The sequence below is a fragment of the Solea senegalensis genome, linkage group LG8, assembly GCF_019176455.1.
Source record: "Solea senegalensis isolate Sse05_10M linkage group LG8, IFAPA_SoseM_1, whole genome shotgun sequence".
In the NCBI taxonomy this organism is placed as follows: Eukaryota; Metazoa; Chordata; class Actinopteri; order Pleuronectiformes; family Soleidae; genus Solea; species Solea senegalensis.
In genome coordinates this window covers 20279819-20303344 of record NC_058028.1, presented here as the reverse complement: position 1 = coordinate 20303344, position 23526 = coordinate 20279819, and the positions used below count along the sequence as shown (strand labels likewise).

Here is a 23526-nt window from a genome sequence, read left to right as displayed (position 1 = left end):
TTGCACCTTGACGGACCCGTCGATATATCTCAATTGTTGACGTGATGTGTCAAATCACAGAAGACAACAAACACTTTGTTTTTTCCCCACTGTCCAATAAAACCACTACAATCATTTTTAAGTCATTACACAGTAAGAGTGGAAGTGCAGGGATGGAGTGGGTGTTGGGGACACAGAGCAAGGCGGAGATGCATGGGTGCGAAGCTGAGGTCTATACAAGGACTCACTCATTCCATTATCTGGGTCATTGCCTCCTCCCACTCCTTCTCTCCCCGTCCTCCTCATCCTCCTTTATTTTATCCCCCCTCCCTTTTTTATTGATCAAATAATAAGCCTCAGTGAAACAAGCGTAGCAAATGAGGAAGAGAAGAAAAGGGACAGAATAAAACAGAAAGCAGTGATTACTTTGCACTTGAGGAGGATGAATGGTGGTGAAAGACAGGAGCGATACAACTATTGAAAAATCATACGATGGCAGATAAAGACATGACAGAATGATTGATGACTCTCATATTCACCCCCCTCCACATGCAGCCTCATAGTCTGGGTGGAGCCCACTAGGCCCCTCACACGATGTTGCTCCTAAAGGTTAGCCAGACAGATATTGTGTGTCCCACAGAACTCACCCCTCTTCCATTTGGGCTGAAAATACATAAACCACCTAAACCACATTTATGAGACTGAGATGTGAGTCTTTGGAAGAAGAAGAACAATGAAAAACACAGATAACCATAGAAGGCAGGGAGAAAGACCTGAGAAGTACAGATGTTAGAGATTACAAGATTTGGATTAGAGAAGAGGATGAGGCTACATAAGAGATTTATAACAATCAGGATTTAAGACAATCCTCCTTACAATTAAAGCTTCACTCTGAATCAGGTGAGGTTTGTGTTTGTGTGTACATGACATTCCTTATTTTTGTGGGGACCTAAATCTGTTTCCATTGTCTTCCTAATGGGGAAAAATATCAAGTCTATATAACCTAAATGAGTACATTTTAAGGTGAAGACCAGGAAACGTATGTAAATGCAATGTGTGTGTGTTCTTGTATGGGTATCTTTGTGAAGAACAAAAAGCTTATAAACCTGAGAGAAGATATTTTGGGAAAGTGAGGAGATTTTGGCTGGTCCTCACGTTCAGTCACCTCTTAAAAGGTGTTATGACCTAGTTTTAGGTTTAGGGTTAGACTTGTGTTTAGGTTAAGGGTTAGGATTAGGCATCAGTTGTGATGGTTAAGGTAAGGGGCTACTATCAACAAAATCTACAAATTTGACATCACATTCTAGGGTTGTTGCATGTAGCACTCATGCCTTTGCAGCAAGAAGATCGAGGTTCAAGCCCCAGTTGGAGCAAGGGCCTTCCTGCATGGAATTTACATGTTCTGTGCGTGCATGGGTTTTCGCCAGGTTCATTGCATTTTTCTGGACTTCCTACCACAGCCCAAAAACATGCAATATGAGGAATAGGTAAATTGGTCATTCTAAATTGACCATAGGTGTGAATGGTTGTTTGTATCTGATTGACTGGCGAACTGTTCAGGGTGTACCCTGCCCTATGTCAGCTGAGATTGGCACAGCAGAACTGCTTTTGCCTCTCATTATTATAATATATTATAGTTTGTTGATGCTCTGAAACAAAGGAAGTGTTAGCCTGTTCACTGCTAACACTGCAGAGCTAAGTTTTGGTTAGTTTTCTTGGCTGGTTAACTTTAAACAAAGCTAAATAACTTGGTCCAGAACCAGCGGGACCAGGAGAAGTTAGTTAATTAGTGTCATGGTGCAGTGTGTTGTTAGCAGCCAGGTCGCAGAGATGCTGGAGCCAATCCCAGCTGTCATAGGTCAAAAGGTGGGGTACGACCTGGACAGGTTGCCAGTCCATCGCCGGGCCAACATATAGAGATAACCAACCAATCACTCACACACTCACACACTCACACTCACTGGCAATTTAGATTGTTCAATTTACCTCTGCGTGTTTTTGGACTGTGGCAATCATAGAACCTGGAGAAAACACACACGTACACACATGGAGAACATGCAAACTCCACACAGAAAGACCTGGACTGTGGCCCCATGCAAAAGGGTCCATGAATAAATTGAGAACTACAGAATATCAAAATAAAATCACTGTTGACTTAAAACATATAGTTTTCTTGTACTGGCAGACTCCACATTTCAGGTATACATTCACTTAGTCATTTTCTTTTCACCTATACTAAAAAAATATACTCTAATGATGACGTCATTGTCTCTCTTCCATCCCGGCTCCACACCCTGATCACCCCTCACACTCCTGTCTGTAGAGCTCCAGTCCCCCCAGTGGCCAAATCACATCAACACAAGCTGTTCTGTGTTCTCGTGTCATGCTGATACTCCTCATAACCAACAGGGGGGGATGTGGCCCCATTTAAAAATACTCTTACACTAGAGACTAGAGAGAAAAGATGCTCTTTTCTTCAGATTGAGACGAATGAATGAAACCTGGTTCGTATGCATTTAAAGGTGTATGTAATACTGTTTTATGCCGTGTCTTATTTTGTCTTGTCTCTGCGTCTCTTGTCTCTGGTTTATGTGAACTGTGACAGCAGGCAGGTGTGTACAGTGGGAAGTGGAAAGAGCACTGAAGTTAAGTTCACTCATACTTATCAAAAGAGTTCACAATTTGTAACATAATTTGTATTATTATTTTTCATTTGCATGTTGCAGTCAAAGCTGAACACATAAGTGATTCATAAACCACAGCTCAGGTTCAATGAGGTGTGCGAGTGAGCCAGCATGCATAAATACATGAGTCCTGTGTGATTTAAAACCTACACTTACTTATTTATTTATTTATTTATGAGATACACAAATGACTGAAAAGCTCACATGACTCATGACGATGAAATTGGTTTATATTTACAGTGTGCATCGCATGTGAAAAGTAAAAGTTAAGCAAAAAATAAATAAACAAAGAAAAATAATCCGATACTATGAACCAAAGGGAAATTATATGTATATTATATGTATATGTATATGTATATATATATATATATATATATATATATAGGAGCTAGTATAAGGTTAATTTAGGCTAGGGTAAGTTTACATAATTAGTGCAGGATGACTTGTTACAGTGTAATTTGGCTAAAGCCTTTGATCTTGCAGGGAAAGGAACATGGCTATATACTGTACATATGTGTATATATATACACATATACATACATACATATACTATACTATATACTGTATAAGGTAGGTGTGTATACAATAGGTGTGAAAGATTGATGAGAATATAAAGAAGACTATTCCAATACGTGAAAAACCAGTTCATAAATCTCAGTATAAGATTATTTTATACTGCAATTCTATTCTTCAAATATAATTGTTGTGTTTTGGCAAAGCTGGTACCATAAATTATACAATATGCAATAAGTATACAATATACACATTCAAAATGAGTGTCACTTTTCATATAGTTTACATCCATGTGTGCAACCACAAGGATTCACTGGAAACAGCAGGAGGCTGATATCCTGCAGCCAAATAAAGACATGCCTACATCTGAAGAATATCTGGAAGAATAACTGTAGAATTATAACAAATATACTGTACATGCATGCACAGGTCTCTCACTTCAGTCACTGCAACATTAAATGATCAACACCAGTGCATGGTCTTCATAAAGCCAAACATAAACACTTAAAAAGACATTTCTTCTCTCTTGAGCTCATCGTCTCTCTCATCTTATCAACTGTAATGAGAAGACAAGAGATCAGGGGCCTCTTAGCGTATCTTAGCAACAATTATATGAACTAAGGAGACAGGAGAAGTGAGCACTGACAAGACAGGGAGGGAGGGAGGGAGGAAGAGTGTATCAAAGAGAGTGAGACAGACAGAAGAGGGCCTTCTCTGCAGCGATAAGATGGTATTCTCCCTTCGTGCAAAATTAGTTCATTAGGGGAGTGAGAGACAGCCATTGCAGGGAATCAAGGTTTGTGCGCGATAAAGAGCGGGAGCAACAGATTGGAGGGGGGGAAAAAAGAGTTTCATTTCCTGTTCTTCAGAGGAAGCAGTGGTATCAGGGGATCAGCACAGAGGCTGGGTATAGAGGAAGAAATGGAGAGACAGACGGAGCAAGTTAGAGAGGAAAATGCCACCGTTTCCTCTGTCTGAAATAAGGACTGACCCTCTGGATTGCTGTCAAAAAATACTTAAACCAGGAACCAAAAGAGGGCACAGTCAGCGAGGGAGTTGAAAGATATGTCAAACTCAGCTGCTCTGGTGAACTGCTTTGAATGAAGTGCGAGGGGTTTCACTGTGCAAATGAAATCCCTTTTGCATGCAGAGTTTCTCCAAATGACAGCAACCATGGACACATTTGGGAGGAAAAAGTGAGCATGCATGCACATAGATGCACTCACAAACACTGAGCCCAGGCTGGCTCTGGCTGCTCTCCCCAAATTAATACAAGAAAAGAAAAATATGAGAAGATATGGGAACTGGATAAAGAGATGAAATGAGCTGGTGGTCTTGATAGACACCTGATAGTGACAGGGCTTTGGCAGGCAGGCGGCCAGATGCTGAGATGACAGGTACAGCAGGAGTGGAGGGATACGCACCGCAGTGTTTAATATAGATCTGCTGCGATAAGGTGAGGCAGAAAACACAGGATGTGTCTGTCAGTCGAGGGGGGGGAAGGGAGAGAAAGAGGAAATTGCCACAATAAAATGCACCCACCCACCCACACATACAGTGCTTTTAGAAAGTATTCAAACCCTGTCACTTTTTTGTTATACTCACTGTTAAAATGACCTTTTTTTCCCCTCATTATTCAACACTCTAAAATAAATAAAATATACTTGTATTTCTTTTTGCAAAATTATTAACAAGGAATAGTAACTTTAATCATCGTCTTTACGCTGTTTGTGGTAAATTCAAGTGAATCATTTGGAAATGTACACACTCATGCTCAAAGTCAGGGCTGCTATAAGGCACATATCCACAGAACCTTCCTCACAAATGTGCTGCATTGAAGATTCCCAAAGTGTCACTGTGGATTCCATAGTTTTTGCACAGTTTGCAAACTCTTCCTGACTATGTTTCCTCATTATAATTATTGAGTACAGTATACCCCACACACACACACACACACACACACACACACACACACCCAAAACAAGTCCATATGAATGTCATCTCAAACCTAGGAGGTCATCGTGTTGAAAAACAGCACATGTGCAATTCATGATAAATTAATTAAACTTTAATCAGACGATCTGCTTAATTTCCTGCATGTAATGGCTATAATATACAGTATAAGTGCACATCTGTGCTGGGGCCAGTGCTCACATGGCGTGAGCTGATGATCATCCTTTCAGCAATACTTTGTATGAATCTGCACATGAACACAAGACTGCACACTGAAGCTGCTGATTGCAGATCTGCAGGATTAATCAGTGATGACAAGGAAACGTCATGTTGTTCACCTAAACACACACACACACAAACACAGAGCGTTGCGTAGACTAAACAAAGCGTTCTCCCTAACCTTAACCATAACATAATTCACGTCTTATCCCTAAACTTAACCAAGTTCCTCACAAATAAGGTTCTGCTTCATTAGGACCAGGTTTTGGTCTCTATGAGGACTACTGGTCCTGACAAGGTCAGTGTTTCTGCCACAGGCCGTGTGCTCTGCTGTGTGCCAGTCTCTTTTTAAATCAGATGAGTTATAATACAGTGGACATGATTTTTTTCCTTAAATCACTATGTTGTGATAGTTGTTACATGTGTGTCACAGATCAATGAGTCTGACCATGATGTAATGACCAGATCTGAACCAGCACTAGCACCAGGTTCACTTTGGTGTAAGATCCCAGATCTCCTGATTCTCTTGTACTATACTAACACAGTCACTGGAGGTGAACAGTAAAGTTGTGACTCACGTGTATATTGTGACACAGCTTCACAAGCAGCTCCACTGCTATTGAATAAGAATAGAATAAAGTAACTACGTTTTATAGGCATCACTTCATTAAATATGTTGGTGCAGATTTGTCATAGACTACTAAATGAATTGTTGACAGCGTTATGTATATAACAAGAGTAAATGAATTAAATGGAAAGTACCGACAACAAGTGAAAATACCACTCAGAGTAAATGGGGAAAAGAGTTAAAGAGACCCACTGACCTCACCGGGGAGTGTCACTTTCAAACTGCTCTTATATACCAGGGTCTGCCCTGATTTGAATCAGGTGTGTTGGAGGAGGGAAACACACCTGATTCAAATCAGCGCGTCGTTATCAGGCTTCCGCAGTGCCTGCTGACGAGCTGACCGTTTGAATCAGGTGTGTTGGAGCAGGGAGACTTCAAAAACATAACAACAGAGCAGTGAGTCCCCGGGACCAAGATTGAGAAACCCTGTCATATACTACATGTACTTCAATTGTGTTTCTATATTAATTTAAAATGAATGATCTCTCTCTCTCTCTTTGACAAGACAAAATAAATAAAGTGAATTTTAAAACATGTGAAACTGTGACAAACAAGACCAAACATTATTTATTTCCATATATCTTTATTTTCTGTCAATTCCCATATATTTATATCTTTATTCTATACAGGTGTATTTCTCAATAGTCTTTTATGGACATACATAAATCTTATATAAGCTTGAGGAGGGAGGGAGAGAGGGAGAGAGGGAGAGAGAGAGAGAGAAAGAGAGAGGGGGGAGAGAGTCCACTTCCTTCATAAGATATTTTGGCTGTTTACAAGACAACAGGAGTTCACATTACAGACACACATGCACCGTCTCTCACTTACACACACACTCAGTACAGTATACACACACACACACACACAGCTTGACATGCACAAGTTCTGAACACCTCTAATCCTTTTTTGCACAAGTATCTATATGTGCAGTGACAAAGTAACCAAGGTGCACACGTGCGCGCTCACTCACACACATATCCATGGAGGGAGGAGACAGGTATTCACAAGATAGATTACACCAACATCAGAGTGACTAGTAAATACACATGTAGATGTACAGTACTTGCATTATTTTAACTCCTGCTCCTATACATACACACAGTTACACACACTCTTACACACAGCCACATGTGCACACGCACAGAAACATACACACTGTTTTTGTTTTTTTGGTAGAAAGTAAAGGGAAGTAATGCTAATTTTCATATGATGATATTGTTATTGATATTCGCTCTGATCCACATTTGGTTTCCACTACTGACAGTTACGCAGTAGGCCAACAAGAGCGGAGAACGTCACTGAGATTCAAACAAGGACCATCGGCGCCGTGTCATGGTTGTGAAGTGTGATCAAAGTCAAAATTACAACAATTATTTCATGTCATAAAATAAATACACACCTTATATTGCAGTTATAGAATGACAAACACGGTAGGTTCTGTCTTTGAGTACTTCACAGTGAAAAAAGAAGTCATTGCAAATCATCACTCGACCAAGATGCCGTCAAACAGGAGAGCCGACACAACGTAACAACCACGACAATATCAAACAACTTTAGAAATATGAACAGAACAGATGTCATATTTGGCTTCAGTAACAGATGTAAAAATATACCTGAATTTTGCTACAACATAACATGAAAGTTCAACCATTAACAGTGAGATTGGACTGAAATGTAAACTCTCTGGCCTTCTGCTGATTTTAATAGGCAGTATCTCCAGTTAGAGTGCACGTTCTATTGTCTACATTTAGGTCAGGTACTTTGTGTAACTGCATTAAATATCTGTTACAGTTTTATTACCTGAAGAAAAGTTTGGTCACTGACTGACGTTTGAGTGGATGAATAGGAAGTGTGAAGTTTGCTTTGGGTTTTTCAGGAAACACTAGAGAAATCCTTCAAAAGTAAAACCAGTCTAATAAATCACAAGCAAACAAAGCTAAACAAATCTGCTGTAGCCTGGCTCCACCCAACTCCACCTTGAAACGTAGTGTGAGAAAGACAAATGAGTGAAGGAGACGAATGAAAAGAGGCAAAGACGGTGAAACGTAGCCCCTTTGTCCTGTAGGTTTGCAGTTGGCCCAGAAGAGGGCACTCAAGGTTGGAACAGTGGCACCTTCTGGAGGTCAGGGTTTGGTCAGACTGCATTGGTTACGATGAAGTCTCTGTGGTTGTTGCTGCTGGGCTCTGGTGTGATGCTTTTCAACAGACGCTGTGAATGAAGAGAAAGAGACGGATGGAGTGTAAAATAATAGTTATAGCACTCTTGATCTTTATATGTTTAAAATTAAAATGTTTAACTACTGCAGAATTGTACAGTGAACATGAACATAAACTACAGCTTCTGTCCAAAATAAGGCAGATAAATTAACAAGATTTAAGTGAAACAATCAATTTATGGTTCGTTTTTTTTAATCATTGTACAATTGTTCAGTGAATAAGCAAAAAACATCATCATCTCAATGCTTGATCAAAACATTGTTTGCCACACAATCAGAGGCAACACCAATGGTGTCCCACACAGGTTTAGAGAATGTGAGAGACAGTGGACAAACATTACAAATGTTATTTTTGGTCTCGCGCTGCCTCGTGTGTCCTCATCAGTTGACAGAGTGCGTCTGTGTCACCGTGAGCCTCGGCAGCAGTGTCAATACTGGATTGAAGCCAAAGGCTGGATCTGTCTACCATCCTGTTTGACATCCTCCTACCTGCTGTCAAACCTCAAACAGGGTATGAGAAGATAATAACATACGATAATGACGATGATATGTGTAAGATGTTGATTAAATATGTTTTGATGAACAATTTTTATCAGTTATGGTCCTTTGGTTGGAGTTAGTTTGTATGTTTGGACACGACTAAGTGCAGCAGATTGTCTTTTATTCTAAAATGTGGTCATGTAACAGTCATTGCTCTCTTTAAGATTAGAAAAAGGAAAGAAAAGGAAAGGGTACCTGTTTGAATGTACCCTTGGCATTGAGCAAGTGAAAGACCATGTAAGAAGGTACACAGATGAATGAGGACACTCCAATGCAGTAGCCCAGGACCGTGGTCCACTGTGGGTAGCGGTAGTTGAACAAGCTGACCTCTGGAGGAAAGGCCAGGAAACTGATGATGATAAACTGGAGCAAAGGCAGAGAGTAACATGTCAAAAATGTCTGTGTAAATACAACAAACTATATACAGTGTCCGCAGGTGCTTGTTCTCGAATTGATCCTTTGAAGAGGGAATGTGTGTAAACAGTTCATTCATTATGCCTCACCAGCAGAAAGGAGGGGCAGATGGCCACCCAGCAAACCCTCCAGAAGCAGCCCGGGTAGAAACCAAGCATCAACTGGACGTCATTACAGAAGCGGTTGGTGCCTGAAACCCAGTCGTACAATCACCACGGAGGCCAAACCATCAGGCTATCTTTGACTGATAATATGGCCACAGATGACTGCTATCGTCACACACAGCACCTCTCCCACAGCTTACCGTAAAACCAGGAAACAGCGATGACTTCGAGCAACACCACAGTAATAACTGCAGGGCCTGTAGCGTACTCCTCAAATAGCTTCACCACAAACGCTCCTCCCTGAGACAGAACGTGAGGGGAGAGAAAGAGAAGTTATGTATGAATGTATACACACATATATATAAATTATATATATATATATATTATAAATATTATACAAATTATATATAAATAAAAATTAAATCACATTAAAGTGTTTTACAGGACACAAATAACAAGAGGGAGGTAATTAAGAGCATTACGAGATTATGCATGATATCGAGAGACAGAGATTTACCAATTGTGCAGGTACAGTTTAGTTACACTGAAGATGACTTTGATGAAATGGAAATGGAAACTGTGGATGTGAGCATTAAAAAATGTTTCTCATCAGTAGCATGCACAGCCAAAAGGTATAAATTACTGATTTACTTTAAAACTGATGTTTCTATGTTGGATGTCATTCATATGAACCCGTGATTGTATAAGGTTGTTGTTTAACATACATATGTGAGTGTGGAGAGTGCCCCGAGGTAGCAGACGCACACCAGGCCGAAGACGAACCACTCGCGCCTCTTGACCAGGATGTGTGGGAACTCATCTAACATAGCTGTGATGACCCCCTCCAACCCTGCAAACTGGAGAGAGGACAGTGAGGAGGAGCACACAATAATCGAAGGAGGATTAATCAGAGGGTCCAGAACAAAAATAAAGAGCTTGACTAAGAAAATGGAGGATAAAGTAGCTTGACTTCAATACTCATCTACGTGTTATCAAGAAATTGCTAAGCAGCTGTGTGATACATCTGTCCATGCAGTGTCAATGTTTCTGGTTCAACCATCAACTAACAATGTGGACAGAGAGGCAAAAACTACAGCAACACTTCCAGACACACTTGGAAGCAGCACTATTAAATAGCCTTCACAGCTAATTTAACGCCAGTGTGGCCATCATTAGTGTCACAGGCATAAGAGGGTCAATTAAATATTAGAGTAGTTAACAGTTAGACCTCTACTTTAGCCTGTACAGCAGTACTAATCCACGCATTCAGCAATCAACACAGCCCTCAAGAGAAAAAAGCCAAAAACATCAATAGCTGTCATTTAGTGCCAAAATGTTGAACATGATTCCGTGCTTGAAGTAATATCCTCAGTCATAAAACTGAGGGGCATAGCCACACCAATGCTGATTCTACGCTGATTATGAGAACGTGATAAGAGCCTCACAGATCTCTGCAGCTGGCTGCTTCAGAGCCAATAAACACAGCCTTATGGAGACAAGATCGCCGCAGACAGTGATATGAAAGTCCTATTACACTGTTTCCATGGAATGCTATCCTAAATGGAACAGTGGTGACAAATTATACCTGACACTGAAATGGGCACAACAGACACATAACAAGTCAAACGGAACAAAGGCAAACATGTGAAATCCTGTCAGGTTTCAGAGAGCATACGAACTCAGTCTTTGTTCACAACAAGGACAGAGAACATTGAGCAAACAGAACATTGAGTCGACTTTTGCACAGAAATGAGTAATCAGCAAACTTACTGTGCTGTCCAGGCCTAACATGATGATCATGAGGAAAAAGATAATGGAAAAGAAAGTGGCAGCAGGCATGTTTGCTATGGCTTCTGCATAAATGATGAACAGCAAACTGGGACCTGGGTGAAACAGAAATGACAAGACATTTTGAAATCATCCTCACGTGTATCTTTGAAAACCTTAACTTAGCGAAACCTTGTTATGTTGAACAGTAGTACTTATACGATGTCAAAGCTTCCAAGAAGCAAGCAATGATCTAGACTCAATCTGGTAATGCATTGTACCACCAGTGTGAGGTTTATCAAATGTTTAATATTTTGGTTTGTTCTGGTGTAGTTGTCCTACCAGCGTCCTTGGCCACAGCATCCACATCTTGCTTCCTCATCTCAGCCATGTATCCCAGCACGGTAAAGATAACGAAGCCAGACAGGAAGCTGGTCATACAGTTCACAGAGCTGGTGATCAAGGCATCTCTGAGTGGGAGAAAGTATAAGGCTGAGCGGAACTGGGAAGACAGCAATGTCAGAGCCAAGATAAATATTCAATAGTTGTAAACAATGGAAGCATTAGGTTCTCCACTAGGCCCATTTCACTTGTGTATGAACAATACTGGATTACAAATATCACCTGTGTGTCTGAAGAAACTCACTTGTAGCAGTTGTTATGAAATGGGTTATAGCTGGCAAAGGCAAGGAGTACGCCAAACCCTGGACCCAGGGAGAAGAAGATCTGAGCTGCGGCATCTATCCACACCTTGGAGAGTTTGGGAAGGTTGATGATGGTGAATGACGACAAGGTAAAAATAAATATGGAGCAAGACAAAAGAGAGACACGCCATGGTAAGAGAAAAAAGTCTGTTCAGACGAAGCTGGATTGCAACAAATGACTTACTGTAGTGCTGAGCAGTTTCTTCCAATCAGGTTTGAGATAGAAGACGACACCCCTCCAGGCTCCGGGTAGAGTGGCTCCACGGATGAGTAAGACCAGAAGGACCAGGTAGGGAAAGGTAGCGGTCACCCAAACTACCTAATGGAGAAAAAAACACACTGACTGGTCTTTTCAGTTTGACTGTCAAGATTTGAACTGAACCATTTAGCTTTAAGACTTCTTTTCTAACTGAGTATTCTACCTATGATGATGAACGTTAATGAGGTGGGATCAACAACTGTTCTTTCCTCCAGTTCCATGTCTCCATCACTCCATCCATCCAATTTAACTCACACTCCTATCAGCCACGCAGGCACCCCCTCAGTTACCTTTCCAGACGTCTTGACTCCTTTCCAGATGCTGAAGTAGACGATGGTGAAGATGAAGAGCAGGCAGAGGGCCAGTTGCCAGCTGACAGAGCCAAGCTGATGCAGTCCTGGGGAGAGGTGGACCTGCAACACCTGGCGACTGGTGGGAGGAGACGAGGGCGACAGTTGAGGCCAAAAAAAAGGGGCACGAGAAGTTGGAAACGAGGAATAATTGGATGTTAGAGGAAATTACATGGCGGTAAATGTAAGGGGATGATATAAGAAAAGAGGGCAAGAGATAGGAAGAGTGTGAGGTTTTTAGAAGGGATTAGAAAACAGTGGGAACAGCGTGTGGAAGGAAGGACGTGATAAAGAGAGGGGGGAAAAGGAAACATGATAGGCTGGGACATAAAGATGACCATAGTCTTAGTCCAAGACAAACATGATGTATTCCCTCCAAGTATAAACAACCAATGAATGACACAGATTACATTATCTGTAATGGAATTTCTTACAAAATAAAAAGAGAAAAAAACACAAAACACAAGCACACATCTCTTCATATTAAATCAAAGTCTTAAAAAAATAGTGTGTAAAAAGGTGTTTTGAAATGAACAGTGACGTTAACATCTGGCAAAAGGTTATCTACACAGAAGACGAAAACAGGAAATTCTGGCGCCAGGGTGAGTGGTGTGATTTTTTACTTTGAAAGCTGTATTTGGGAAAAGTCCAGTATGGATTAACCCAGACTGGACCAAACAAGTTATGGTTAAGTCAACAGCTGATACGGCCAACACAGATATGAAAGACTGTGGGGTTTAGTTCTGTCTCTACAAACTAACTCTCATTTTTAAAACCTTAACTGTCGCCTTCTCTTTGAGTTAATCACTGTGTAAGAACGCGGCCAAATTCGATATTTGTTTATAGCTTTTTTGTAATATACTGTACCGTGGATCAAACTTTCTGTTTGTCAGCAGAAGAGAAAATAACAATCTGTTTCATGACAAAGTATTATGTCAAGTGTAATTAAATACATGCACACCATAGACAAATGAGCAAAGGGGACTCCTGGATATCTGTACTTTAAAATAAGATCAGAGAAAATAGATCAGAGGAGTGATTGTTGTTCTAAAATGCTAGCCTTCATACATTGTATTTACAAACGGTGATGTGTGTGGATTTTTGAGAGAAGGCGAGTGGTAAATCGTTCAAAACTCTTAGAAACCACAGCCAACCCAGTGATCCCTTTCTGGAAGATATCTTTCGTCTTTCACTTGACGTCTGCGTAGTTCTCCCCGTATGCCCGTACATCCGACTTACATGCACTTACGTATAGAACTCCTCGGCGGGGGAGCTGGAGGAGTTGGACCACGACACATTGTGGTCAGTAGACATGTAGCGGTTACAGTTGGCTGTGTTCCAGCTGTTAGTGCAGGTGGACCACGGCAGGGTGCCCCGAAACGATGACAGCAGGTAGTACAAGGCCCAGGCCATGATGGTGTTATAGTAGAAGGCTACGTAGAGGGCTATGATGCAGATGGCAAAGCCAATCCCTGGAAGAAAAGATATAGAAGATATAAAAACTGTTAAAAATTCATCTTAAATCTTACAAACATTCACCAGCTACGTAATTAGGTTCCTGTCAACACAAATATCTAATCAATCAATCAATCGTCTGGCAGCAAGTCCATGCATTTAGGCATGTAGACATGGTCAAGACGACCAGCTGAAGTTTAAAGCAAGCATAAGAATGGGGAAGTCATGTGATTTAAGTGACTTTGAACATGGCATAGTTGTTTGTGACAGACAAGCTTATCTTAGAATTTCAGAAAGTGCTCATCTGCTGGGAGTGTCATGCACAACCATCTCTGGCTTTTCCAGTGACTAAAAAAGGCCTTGTTGTTGCCAGAGGTCAGATGAGAATGACTAGACTGGTTGAAGATGATAGAAACAGTAACTCAAATAACTACTTGTTACCTCGTACAAACCTGTAAGGGGGAATGGGATAGAGCAATGTTTACTTAGTAAAGACATCTGTGAGTGTACATGTACATTTTATTTAAAGCATGTACAACGGTGTGTGAGCAGTCAGTCACTCCTCAGACATGAAGACATCAGTAGTGTCTTCAAGCTAACTCAAGTTGCTATGTGACATTTCAGAACAACAGTCATTTAAATACCATCACATTTTTGAGCATCTGGCATTTGCCATGAAAATGTGACAATTTCCATAACAGAGAGCCAGAACGTCTCCTTAGATGTACAAGACGTAAGAAATGCTCTCCAAAGGAATGTATTGAGGGGGACAAGAAGGTTAAATGAGCTGTCTCAGAGACTGACAGTTTGACACAGTCCTTCCTCATTTTACGTGTTCTTCTAAACTGTCCACTGATGTTCTCACCTTCCTTTTTTCACTCTTAACTGATTCTTTCATTTGTTCTGTTGTCTCTCCTCTCCCTCTGTTACCTTTGAAGATGGGGCAGATGTGTTTCCAGATGGAGATGCAGCCGCTGCGATGGAACTGGCCGAGAGCCAGCTCCATGTAGAAGAGAGGAACACCTCCAAACACTGCCATCAACATGTAGGGCAGCAAAAAGGCACCTGGTCAGAGACAGGGGGGGATTTTTGGGGTGAGAGAGGGAAATTAAAGGCAGGAAATGGGGGGTGGAAGTAAAAAAACAAAAAAAGAAATATTGAGTGGAGAAAAATGTGGTAATGCATGAGGAAAGAGTTATGGAACAATAGCAAAAGGTTAATTATACTTATGGGACATGCAGCTCAAGCTGTAACCTCTGTAGACCTCTCAATTATCCACAACCAACAAGAAAAAGAACAAAAATAGCACTCTGTAAAAATCATTAGATCTTGTAAGTACCATATAACTTATATTGTGCTAGCCCATTCAAAAACAACAAGGCCATGTTTTCCCAGTTTCATATCACTCTGCAATGAATGGACTCTGTGGAATTGCAGAGAAAATCAGTGCTGATAAAATCAGCACTTGTGCGATGTTGGCTTTGGTAACACTAAGTAAGGAAAGCGATGAAGGCAAACACTGAAGAATAGTAGAGCGGCTGTGTGGGAGCCAGATCTTGGGACTCTCCGGGCTGATGTACAAAGTTTGATAACACATCTCTTTCTTTCTATCAGATCATCAGCTTGTTTTATGTGCATGTGTGCACATGTGTACGTAGATGGGCCGCTGTGTTAATGCACGCTTGTGTCTCTTTGTGACATGAAATCAAAGATAAGGGTTGATTGAGCAGCTGCCTGGGAGACACGTTATTAAGGAGAAAGAGACTGCAGGCGTTCTCATAAAAAACACAATTAATAGTGTGGCCTCTATCAAGTGTCTCCCAGTCCCCATCTCTACCTCGCTCCACGAGACAAACACAGAGCACAGGAAATTGCAGAGATTTTATTATTGCAAATTCAATAAAAGTAAAAAAGGGTTGCACTGTTTGGTGCAAGGTGAGGTATGTGTCGTAGCAGTGCAAAGGTGGAGCTCACAGACGTCAGGAAAAGATACTCTTCCCTTGAAAGGAGCTAAATCAAATGATTTTAACTGTGACACTCATGTAGCTCTACATGTTCATATTTTGCTGAAATATTGATGCACCACAGATGAACTCTACCTACCTACACCGATATTTAACGATGGAAAACCTAACAGGGTAGTAAACGTACTTACCTCAGCTGTTGAAATTTATCAGAATTACACTGAATTCACAAATCAAACCTTGAAAGAGCCTCTCAACCTTCTTCTGTTCCTGGAAATCCTGTTTACTCTAGGTTGAGATATCATGTAACCTTTATCTGACAATCCAGCTCTCCCCATTTTATATAATTCAAACATCTTTTGCCTCCTCACCTCCTCCGTTCTGGTAGCAGATGTATGGGAAGCGCCAGACATTTCCCAGGTCCACAGCGTAGCCGATCACAGACAGTAAGAAGTCCATCTTTTTGCTCCAGGTTTCTCTGGGCCTCTCCAAGCTGGTCTGTTGGACCACCAGAGTCCTAAGGCCTGCCAGGGGCATGGTGGGTCCGCTGCCAGGCCCCGAGGCTGGACCCCCACAGCAGTCTGCGGTCCCTGGTCCCTCCTTGGGGCTCTGAGGAGTGGATGAAGTGAAGCCATTGGACACCTGCTGACCAGAGCATGAGGTCAGACTCTTGGGTCCTCTCTCTGCAAGACCATCAGCCAACATCAGTCTACCATTTTCCTGCTGTGTCCCCTCCTCTTCTTCCCCCACCTCCTCTTTCCCTTTGTCCTTTTCTCCCTCATTCTCCCCCTTGTCCATTGTCAACATGTTCATCATCACTGTATCTTTTGTCTCCATTGATTTACGTCAAGGTTGGCGCTGGTGAGGCAGTTAGGGGTGGAGAGAGGCTCTCGGTGACGACGAAGAGAATGTGGCACTGCTGTCTGATATGGTGCCCATGAGGGGAACAGAGAGGTGAGGAGAGTGAATCGATGTGTCGGGGTGAAAACAGGGATTGTCCTTCTTGGTCAGGTAGAGGGGGAAAGTAGAGCAGGGCTTAAAGCATAAGATGAGGCCAGTATAAGGGGAGGTGTGTATGTGTGGAAGAAAACTGAATTGTGTTGAGAAAGAGCAGGCAGTTTGGACAGAGAGGGTACGTAAGAGGAGAGATAAGGCTAGCAGAAAAGTTAGGAGATTCTTGGAACTTCTCCACAAACGACTCGTCCTCTGTGACACTGAGTGACGGGATAAACTGCAACACACAGAGAGAACATTCACCAGTGAGTGACAGGACAAGTTCCTTTGTTTGTTACTGTTCAGTGTAAACATACTAGTTGAATTCATGACTTTATTTATTTTCACTGGTCATAACTGCCTGAATTATAGGTCTTGTTCCGTCTTATACAATATTAGTTACCTACTGTTTTACTATCAATAAAAGGCTAAATTAGAATGAATAATTCACTGGAGAAAAATACTTCTCATCGTGAGCAGTACAAATTGAGGGGATTATTCTAGGACATGCCAATTTACTTAGCTTTGCCCCATGTTTCTCATTTCATGCCATCTCTCAGTTGCATAACCTCAATAAAATTATAAATGGGGACACATGAGTAGAAGTTACCAACAAAATCTAAGTTAAGCATTTAACTTCTGTGAAATATTATCCAGGTTGTTCCTGTAACATTTTCATGGGCACTAAGTGGACAAGAGACCGGCAGGGGAACAGTTAAAATATAAGCTCATTACCTTTTAAATGTTTATCTAAAATGTTCATATTTTATTTATTTGTTCTTTTATATTTAAAAATGACATTTATAATATTCATAATATTTTTACTTCACTGCATTAGCTGACATTCAACTATATCATAGTATTTCAAGATGCTATTACATGAGTAAAAGGATGAACAGAGAGAACTGTTTAAAAGTGGGTTACATTGTTAGTTCTATTATACCAGAATGTAGGAGGACTCAATTTCGTGGAATGCCGTTATCTGTAATTAAGAGCGAGCATCCAGCACTTTTACAAGGCATGGTATTCCCTCCACATGACCATCTGACTGCCACACAACAAAAACTGGAAAAGAAACACTGGCGAACCATCACACACAGATTTTTCTTATAAATCACTTTTACGTCCTGACAAAAAAAACAATCACAAGTTCTTCATTACTGACTTAATTTCCCATTTGAGTCCTCGCTGTCTGACACTCAAACTCAAATATCATATCTGACTATTTCTACTTGAAATATGTAGCAGGTTAAACGTTGTGCGAGGATATATTGAAATACTCATAATCTTCAATCTGCTAAATAATAATGTAACTTCAGTCAACTCACACACTGTATGAGCTGTCATACTGCCACACAATAGAGGGTGAGGAAAAGCAAACAGTGGTAGACGGCTTGATGCAATATTGAATCTGATCTGTATGTGTAGACACACTAAATCACCAGCTGGAAAAAAAAAAAACATGAAGTAACACACGTTTAATTATACAATAACTGAATTATTGAATGCTGAATCTTTGAATTAAATTGTTATTCCGGGATATAACATTGTTTTAATTCTTTGTACTGCTTCACTGCACAGATTTAATAAAGAAAGAGGGCGCAAGATGACAACGTCGAGATTTGAATGAAAAAAGACATGCAAGGAAAATACGAGACATGCACAAAGTTAAAAATGTAGGCACTCTTATCTTAGTGAACTTTGCTTCAACTTAAACAAAACATTAATCACCGTATGAATACTTAACAGCACAGTAGATACACCAGTAATATTTTATATCTCAGCGCACAAGCATACATTACCTTTGGAGACGGTAAAAGACAACAAGTAGAAGCAGTGGCAGCTAAAATGTGCAGATTAAGCAGCTGCAGCAACTTCTACACAAAACTCAAAAAGAAATCCTGTGGTCATGCAAAAACTTGCCAGAGAAACAACGTGCTCTAGAAGATCATGATACTGTGTTTGCCCACTGAGCTCTCGAACCTCTCTCATTTCTCCCTCTCCCTCTCTCCCGCCCTTGTTGTCCCTCTCTCCCAACCACACACACACACACACACACACACACAGATGCAGACATACAGTACGCAGAGATGGATGAGATGAGAGATGGATGCATGCGCTCACAAAGACGATAAAGTGGGAACATTATGTAAGCACACCCAGCACACTGAAGTTTGTTTTCATATAGCAATAATACAAAGGGCAATAATGAGCTGACGGACAGCTATACTACAGTATGGTTCAGGGTAGAAACACATGCACACACACACACACACACAGAAAGATAAAGCCTTGCTGGAGTCCTCACACACCCCCTTTTTCAAATTGTCTTCACTCATTTTGCTTTCACAATATTCTCATCCTTCAGTCTCTCTTTTCACTCATGTCTTCCTGCACAATCTGCTAAGATTAGATTAAGCTTTTGCTGCTTTGAGCCCAGCAACTCATAATTTTACTCATGGGTTAATTTTCTCCTAACCAACGGTAGATATTCAGGGATAAGATGTTATATCAAATGACATTTAAAGAAAAACAATGACTTTTAAAAGTCACAATACATTTTCTAAAGGTGTAGTGTGTAACTTTGGAATATTATAACAAATGTTTCATACCACTGTCAAGAGACTTCACACAATTCTGATTTAGCCTATCAGCTCCACATGACTCTCTCTGATGGAGTTTAGATCTAACAACATTCCCGCACTGCACACAGGAAGAAAGAAAAAAAATGTGATTCACCTTATGTCGAAACAGACGGAGGCATTGACATCAGCATTGCTCTTGCAAAGCGAGACGGCTGCAAACAGGTTGTAGTATGGCTGAAATCACAAATAGGCACTGAGGAAAAGTTTCAGAAGTGAATTCTGCCGCTCAGACAACCCAGTCATTCAGCAGTTTGATGGGATAAATGTGATAAATGAGAACTGCTCTCTGTTGTGTTCTGACTTTCTATCTACCAGACAACGGAAGCCCATGTACAAACACTTTCTCTTTTGTAATTTATGAAACTTTGAATCAGCAATTAAACCATATTTCATAGTGCACTTTGACACCAAACCAACCCATAAGCATTTTTGTGATCCAATTTCTTTAGATAAAAACGAAGCACGCTCACAGTATCTTTTACTCTAACACAACTCGTAAATCTTTGGGCTCTGTGCCAGCATTTGTAACAGCCTGTAGTCTGAGGTACAAATGTCAGGTAAGGTTGAGTAAAAAATAATGTGCCTCTCAGAGTCTACTCTCTGGGGCTTTTCCTGATTCATTTCTCGACTCAGGCAGTTGGCTCCATTAGCCAACTTTCCTTTTCTGATTTTAATCTCAAGTATTTGACATAGAGGATTTAATATAGGTAAGTAAAACAAAATACAACAAGCTAAAACATCTCATGACAGTTTATCTATCCCTATTAATCTGATGGATAAATGGCAAAATCTTACCAGAGACTGTTTCCACATCACCTCAAACACTGTTTCTGTGCCACAGTTTCTTTCTGCAGAATGGTTATGCAACATTTACAATCTAAGATAAGCTAATATTGGCATAAACCGGGATCATTTACTGGTTGAGTTCTGTTGTTTGCATTTCTCTCTATCTACTGTATACATAACTCTACGAACGTCTGTGAAACTCACAAAATTGGAAAAAAAAACAAATAATAATTTATCCTTCTGTCTCTTGGGGAAAGTTGGTGGTTTGGTCATAAGAAAGGCCAACCTTTGAGTTGCAATTATTTATGAGCTGCAATGCTTCAGTGTTAAGCAACTTCAGATCTCTCACATATCATAATTTACCTCACCTGGAACAGGTAAAGAAAAGAAAATGTATATGCATGCAGATTGGTGGTATATAAAAAAGCAATTCCTTGCACACATATAGACTGACTTTATCTGCACATGCACACATACAGTGGGAGCAGAGAGGAAAAGAACAGAGAAGGAGATGGACATGACAACATGTTTAACTTCTCGATAGGATTTCAACTGTGCTCCACAAGAGTAGTTCCCCATGTCCGTCTAACATCATGTCAACTTAACTCATTGGAAACAAACTCGTGCAGGGAGACAGTGCAGAGAGGTTGCTCAGGACATTATTTGCTAGTCTGAAAGCCTCCACGCTTCCCACCACATCTGCACAAACAAGACGTAACTTACCCACAGACACTTGTAGTACCGTCTTTACACAGAAAACTGCCCAGGAATTAATTTCGACTTTCTATGTTGTGGCTGCACGAAAGAAATGGAGAGTATACTGTGTGTGTGGGTGTCTTTCATTTCCACTGTGACTGTGTAATATTTGTTTGTTGATCCGGTCATGCACCCAGGACAACAGCAATGAAATACACAAATAGTGATGAGCAATAGTTTAATTCAAAAAATGTACTGTACGTTCAGTTTTTACTTGTGTAATGTTTATCTTTGATTGGGACGCATAAGGATATGGAACTGTAAGCTAAATATTTGTACTGTTTTATACATCTAAATCTCAAGCCATACAATCTGGTAATACAGACTTTTCTTTTTTTAGATGTTGCAGAAGACGTTTCACAGTCACTGACACGATTAAGTTACTCCTGTTTTCATGTTCTTGCTTTTTAATCGGACAGATTCAGAAGAAGAATTTGTCTCAGCATGATGTCATCATGGGGAAACATTGATTCCCCTACAACTAGAAAGAAACTTGAAGAAACATGCTCATACATTCTCGTCTCTACCTCCATCCATGTGTTTGATCTTGAATATGAAATTGTAATCCAGATAATCCAATAAAGCTACAAGCAGTAATCTGTGTGGCAAGAGAGAATACATTAAGCACAATGAAGACATGTCTGCTGTCTGATTAATTGTGAGTATGAATGATAACACTTGGCACATGCACATGCAGTAAGTAAAAAATACTGGTTACCATCAACAACAATACGGATTACCTAATTTCTTCATCTGTCCTCATCCACGATTATTTTCATAATTGATAATTCTGTCCATTACGTTCTTGATGAATTGATATTCCAATATAAAAATATACCAATGAATTTAGAGAGTTTACGTGGAGATCTAAGATGCAGTTTGATCTTTGGATGGCAGATGGCTGCAGTGTGTCACTTTTCTACCGTTTGCTTTTTATTTAGTATTTTTAACAGATAAGAGACAAATAAAACAAACAAGGGCACATCAGTTCTTACTGTTAAAAGGTAGACAACATCTGGTGGGATAATGGTCAAGTTCTATACTCATACTGTGGTCAAAGCATTTCCACTTGTTTGCCACATGTCATTCCTCCTTCTGTCTGTCTCTGTCCTTGTGTTCTCACCTTTCCTTCTATGCATCTCGCCTGGGATCGGCCTACGATGTCATAATAATGCCAAAAACAATCTTAAAAAAGGAGTAGAGAAAAAGTTTGTTTGCTTCAGTTTGTCTGCTTTGTAACAAGCAGAAACAAAGAATAAAAATGATCCATGGCATGCAATGGAAGATCAAACGAGGGTAGTGATTTGTGTCTAGTGACAACAAAGGTTGAAATACTATATATTCATTAGGGCAAGCGCAGTAAACAGTTCATACATGTACTGTAAACTACATTCATCACGTCTCTACATCATTCATCACTTGATTGAATATTACAAGAGCACATTTATTGAACTATCGGTGCAACATTTCACATTTCATATACAAGGTAGATGATTAAATATTCTGTATCCTTTTTTTATTTTATACATAAAAAATAATGATGGCAATAAATAATATAACAGAATGCAAGACATTAGTAAGTTTTAGGTTTCAGATTATGTTGAAATGTGTTTTGCAAAGCCTTAACATAAGACTTTTACCTGAATTGCCTAATCCTTCGCTGACACTGAAAGCCCTTGTTGTGATGGAAGGATGTTTTCCAGTCCACTATCCAGCTGATTAATTACTTGACAACGATTATAAAGGAATGGGCTTTTTACTGCTTAGATTTAAAGTCAGTCAGTGCTAAAACATTTATGCACTATGAACATTTATGAACTGAATAATAAAGCTAATTTTGTGTTTCTAATTACACACTTCTTCACATGAAAACATCAGCTGTGAAACAACAGGCTTTTCCAAGGACTCCCCTCTTTCAGTTTCTCCTGAACTATACAAATAGGCAATAATTAGAGCAAAAATGCCTTTAATAGTATCTAAACTATTTAGTTAAGCATTAAATATTCTTAATTAAAACAAATTCTCAAATCTGGAAGCGTCATTACTGGTTTACAAAGTCTTATAGGTTATATAAAGTCCTCAAGGTTATGAAAATAACAGGGGAAGGAAATTATGGATGTCAGAGGCTATAAGAAATCCCTCGCACCCAACCAAATGATGCTTATGTTAGTGCAGGACCCTGGTGAGGTAAACACACACACACACAAGCTGCATGTGTGTATGAGATATGATGGCGATCAGTACACAGTTATAGCCCAGAAACAAACAGTGATTGTAAATGATGGACCTGCAGGTAATTAAATTATGTGCAGAAAAAAGACAGGCAATGTGGTCTTACCTTGATATTTTTAGCAGGACGGCCTGCGTGGTCCGTACAGCGTCTGGTAATCAAGTGTACAAGCCTGTCGGCACAGACTAAACCCATTCATACAAATCACACATGCCTGGGTTTAGAGCAGGCCATATTCCACTCTGCATGGCTTAAGACACAAACACACATACTCAAGCATGCATGTGCCAAATCGTTCCCACACACACACACACACACACACATATGCTAAGCTTGAGAAACAGACCCTTGCCTCTAATCCAAGACT

General features: G+C 40.3%; 1 protein-coding gene across 4 annotated transcripts; it reads right to left on the bottom strand.

The window, feature by feature from the left end:
* Positions 1–6552: 6552 nt before the first annotated feature.
* Positions 6553–23526, bottom strand: slc6a4a (solute carrier family 6 member 4a). Of its 4 annotated transcripts, none has more exons than XM_044032005.1 (15): positions 23268–23526; positions 19482–19561; positions 16121–16980; positions 14716–14850; positions 13580–13802; positions 12271–12409; positions 11906–12040; positions 11664–11767; positions 11360–11487; positions 11021–11133; positions 9976–10107; positions 9451–9550; positions 9236–9336; positions 8928–9095; positions 6553–8185 (listed from the first exon to the last, which is right to left on the bottom strand). In XM_044032005.1, the coding sequence occupies exons 3-15, from the start codon at positions 16584–16586 to the stop codon at positions 8111–8113; spliced, it is 2019 nt and encodes a 672-aa protein (XP_043887940.1). In that variant the 5' UTR covers positions 16587–16980; positions 19482–19561; positions 23268–23526; the 3' UTR covers positions 6553–8110. The 4 variants fall into 4 exon arrangements, with proteins under 4 accessions (XP_043887940.1, XP_043887939.1, XP_043887942.1 ...); XM_044032004.1 differs by lacking the exon at positions 23268–23526 and adding an exon at positions 20183–20568; XM_044032007.1 differs by lacking the exon at positions 19482–19561.

What these genes read in the sequence shown, in the direction of transcription:
- slc6a4a (XM_044032005.1), bottom strand. Translation starts at nt 16,586, where the DNA reads ATGGAGACAAAAGATACAGTGATGATGAACATGTTGACAATGGACAAG. An exon ending in AGAAACTGCTCAGCACTACA is followed by an intron (nt 11,768 to 11,905) that starts GTAAGTCATTTG and finishes AAACTCTCCAAG; the next exon opens with GTGTGGATAGATGCCGCAGC. An exon ending in TTTCATAACAACTGCTACAA is followed by an intron (nt 11,488 to 11,663) that starts GTGAGTTTCTTC and finishes TCTCCCACTCAG; the next exon opens with AGATGCCTTGATCACCAGCT.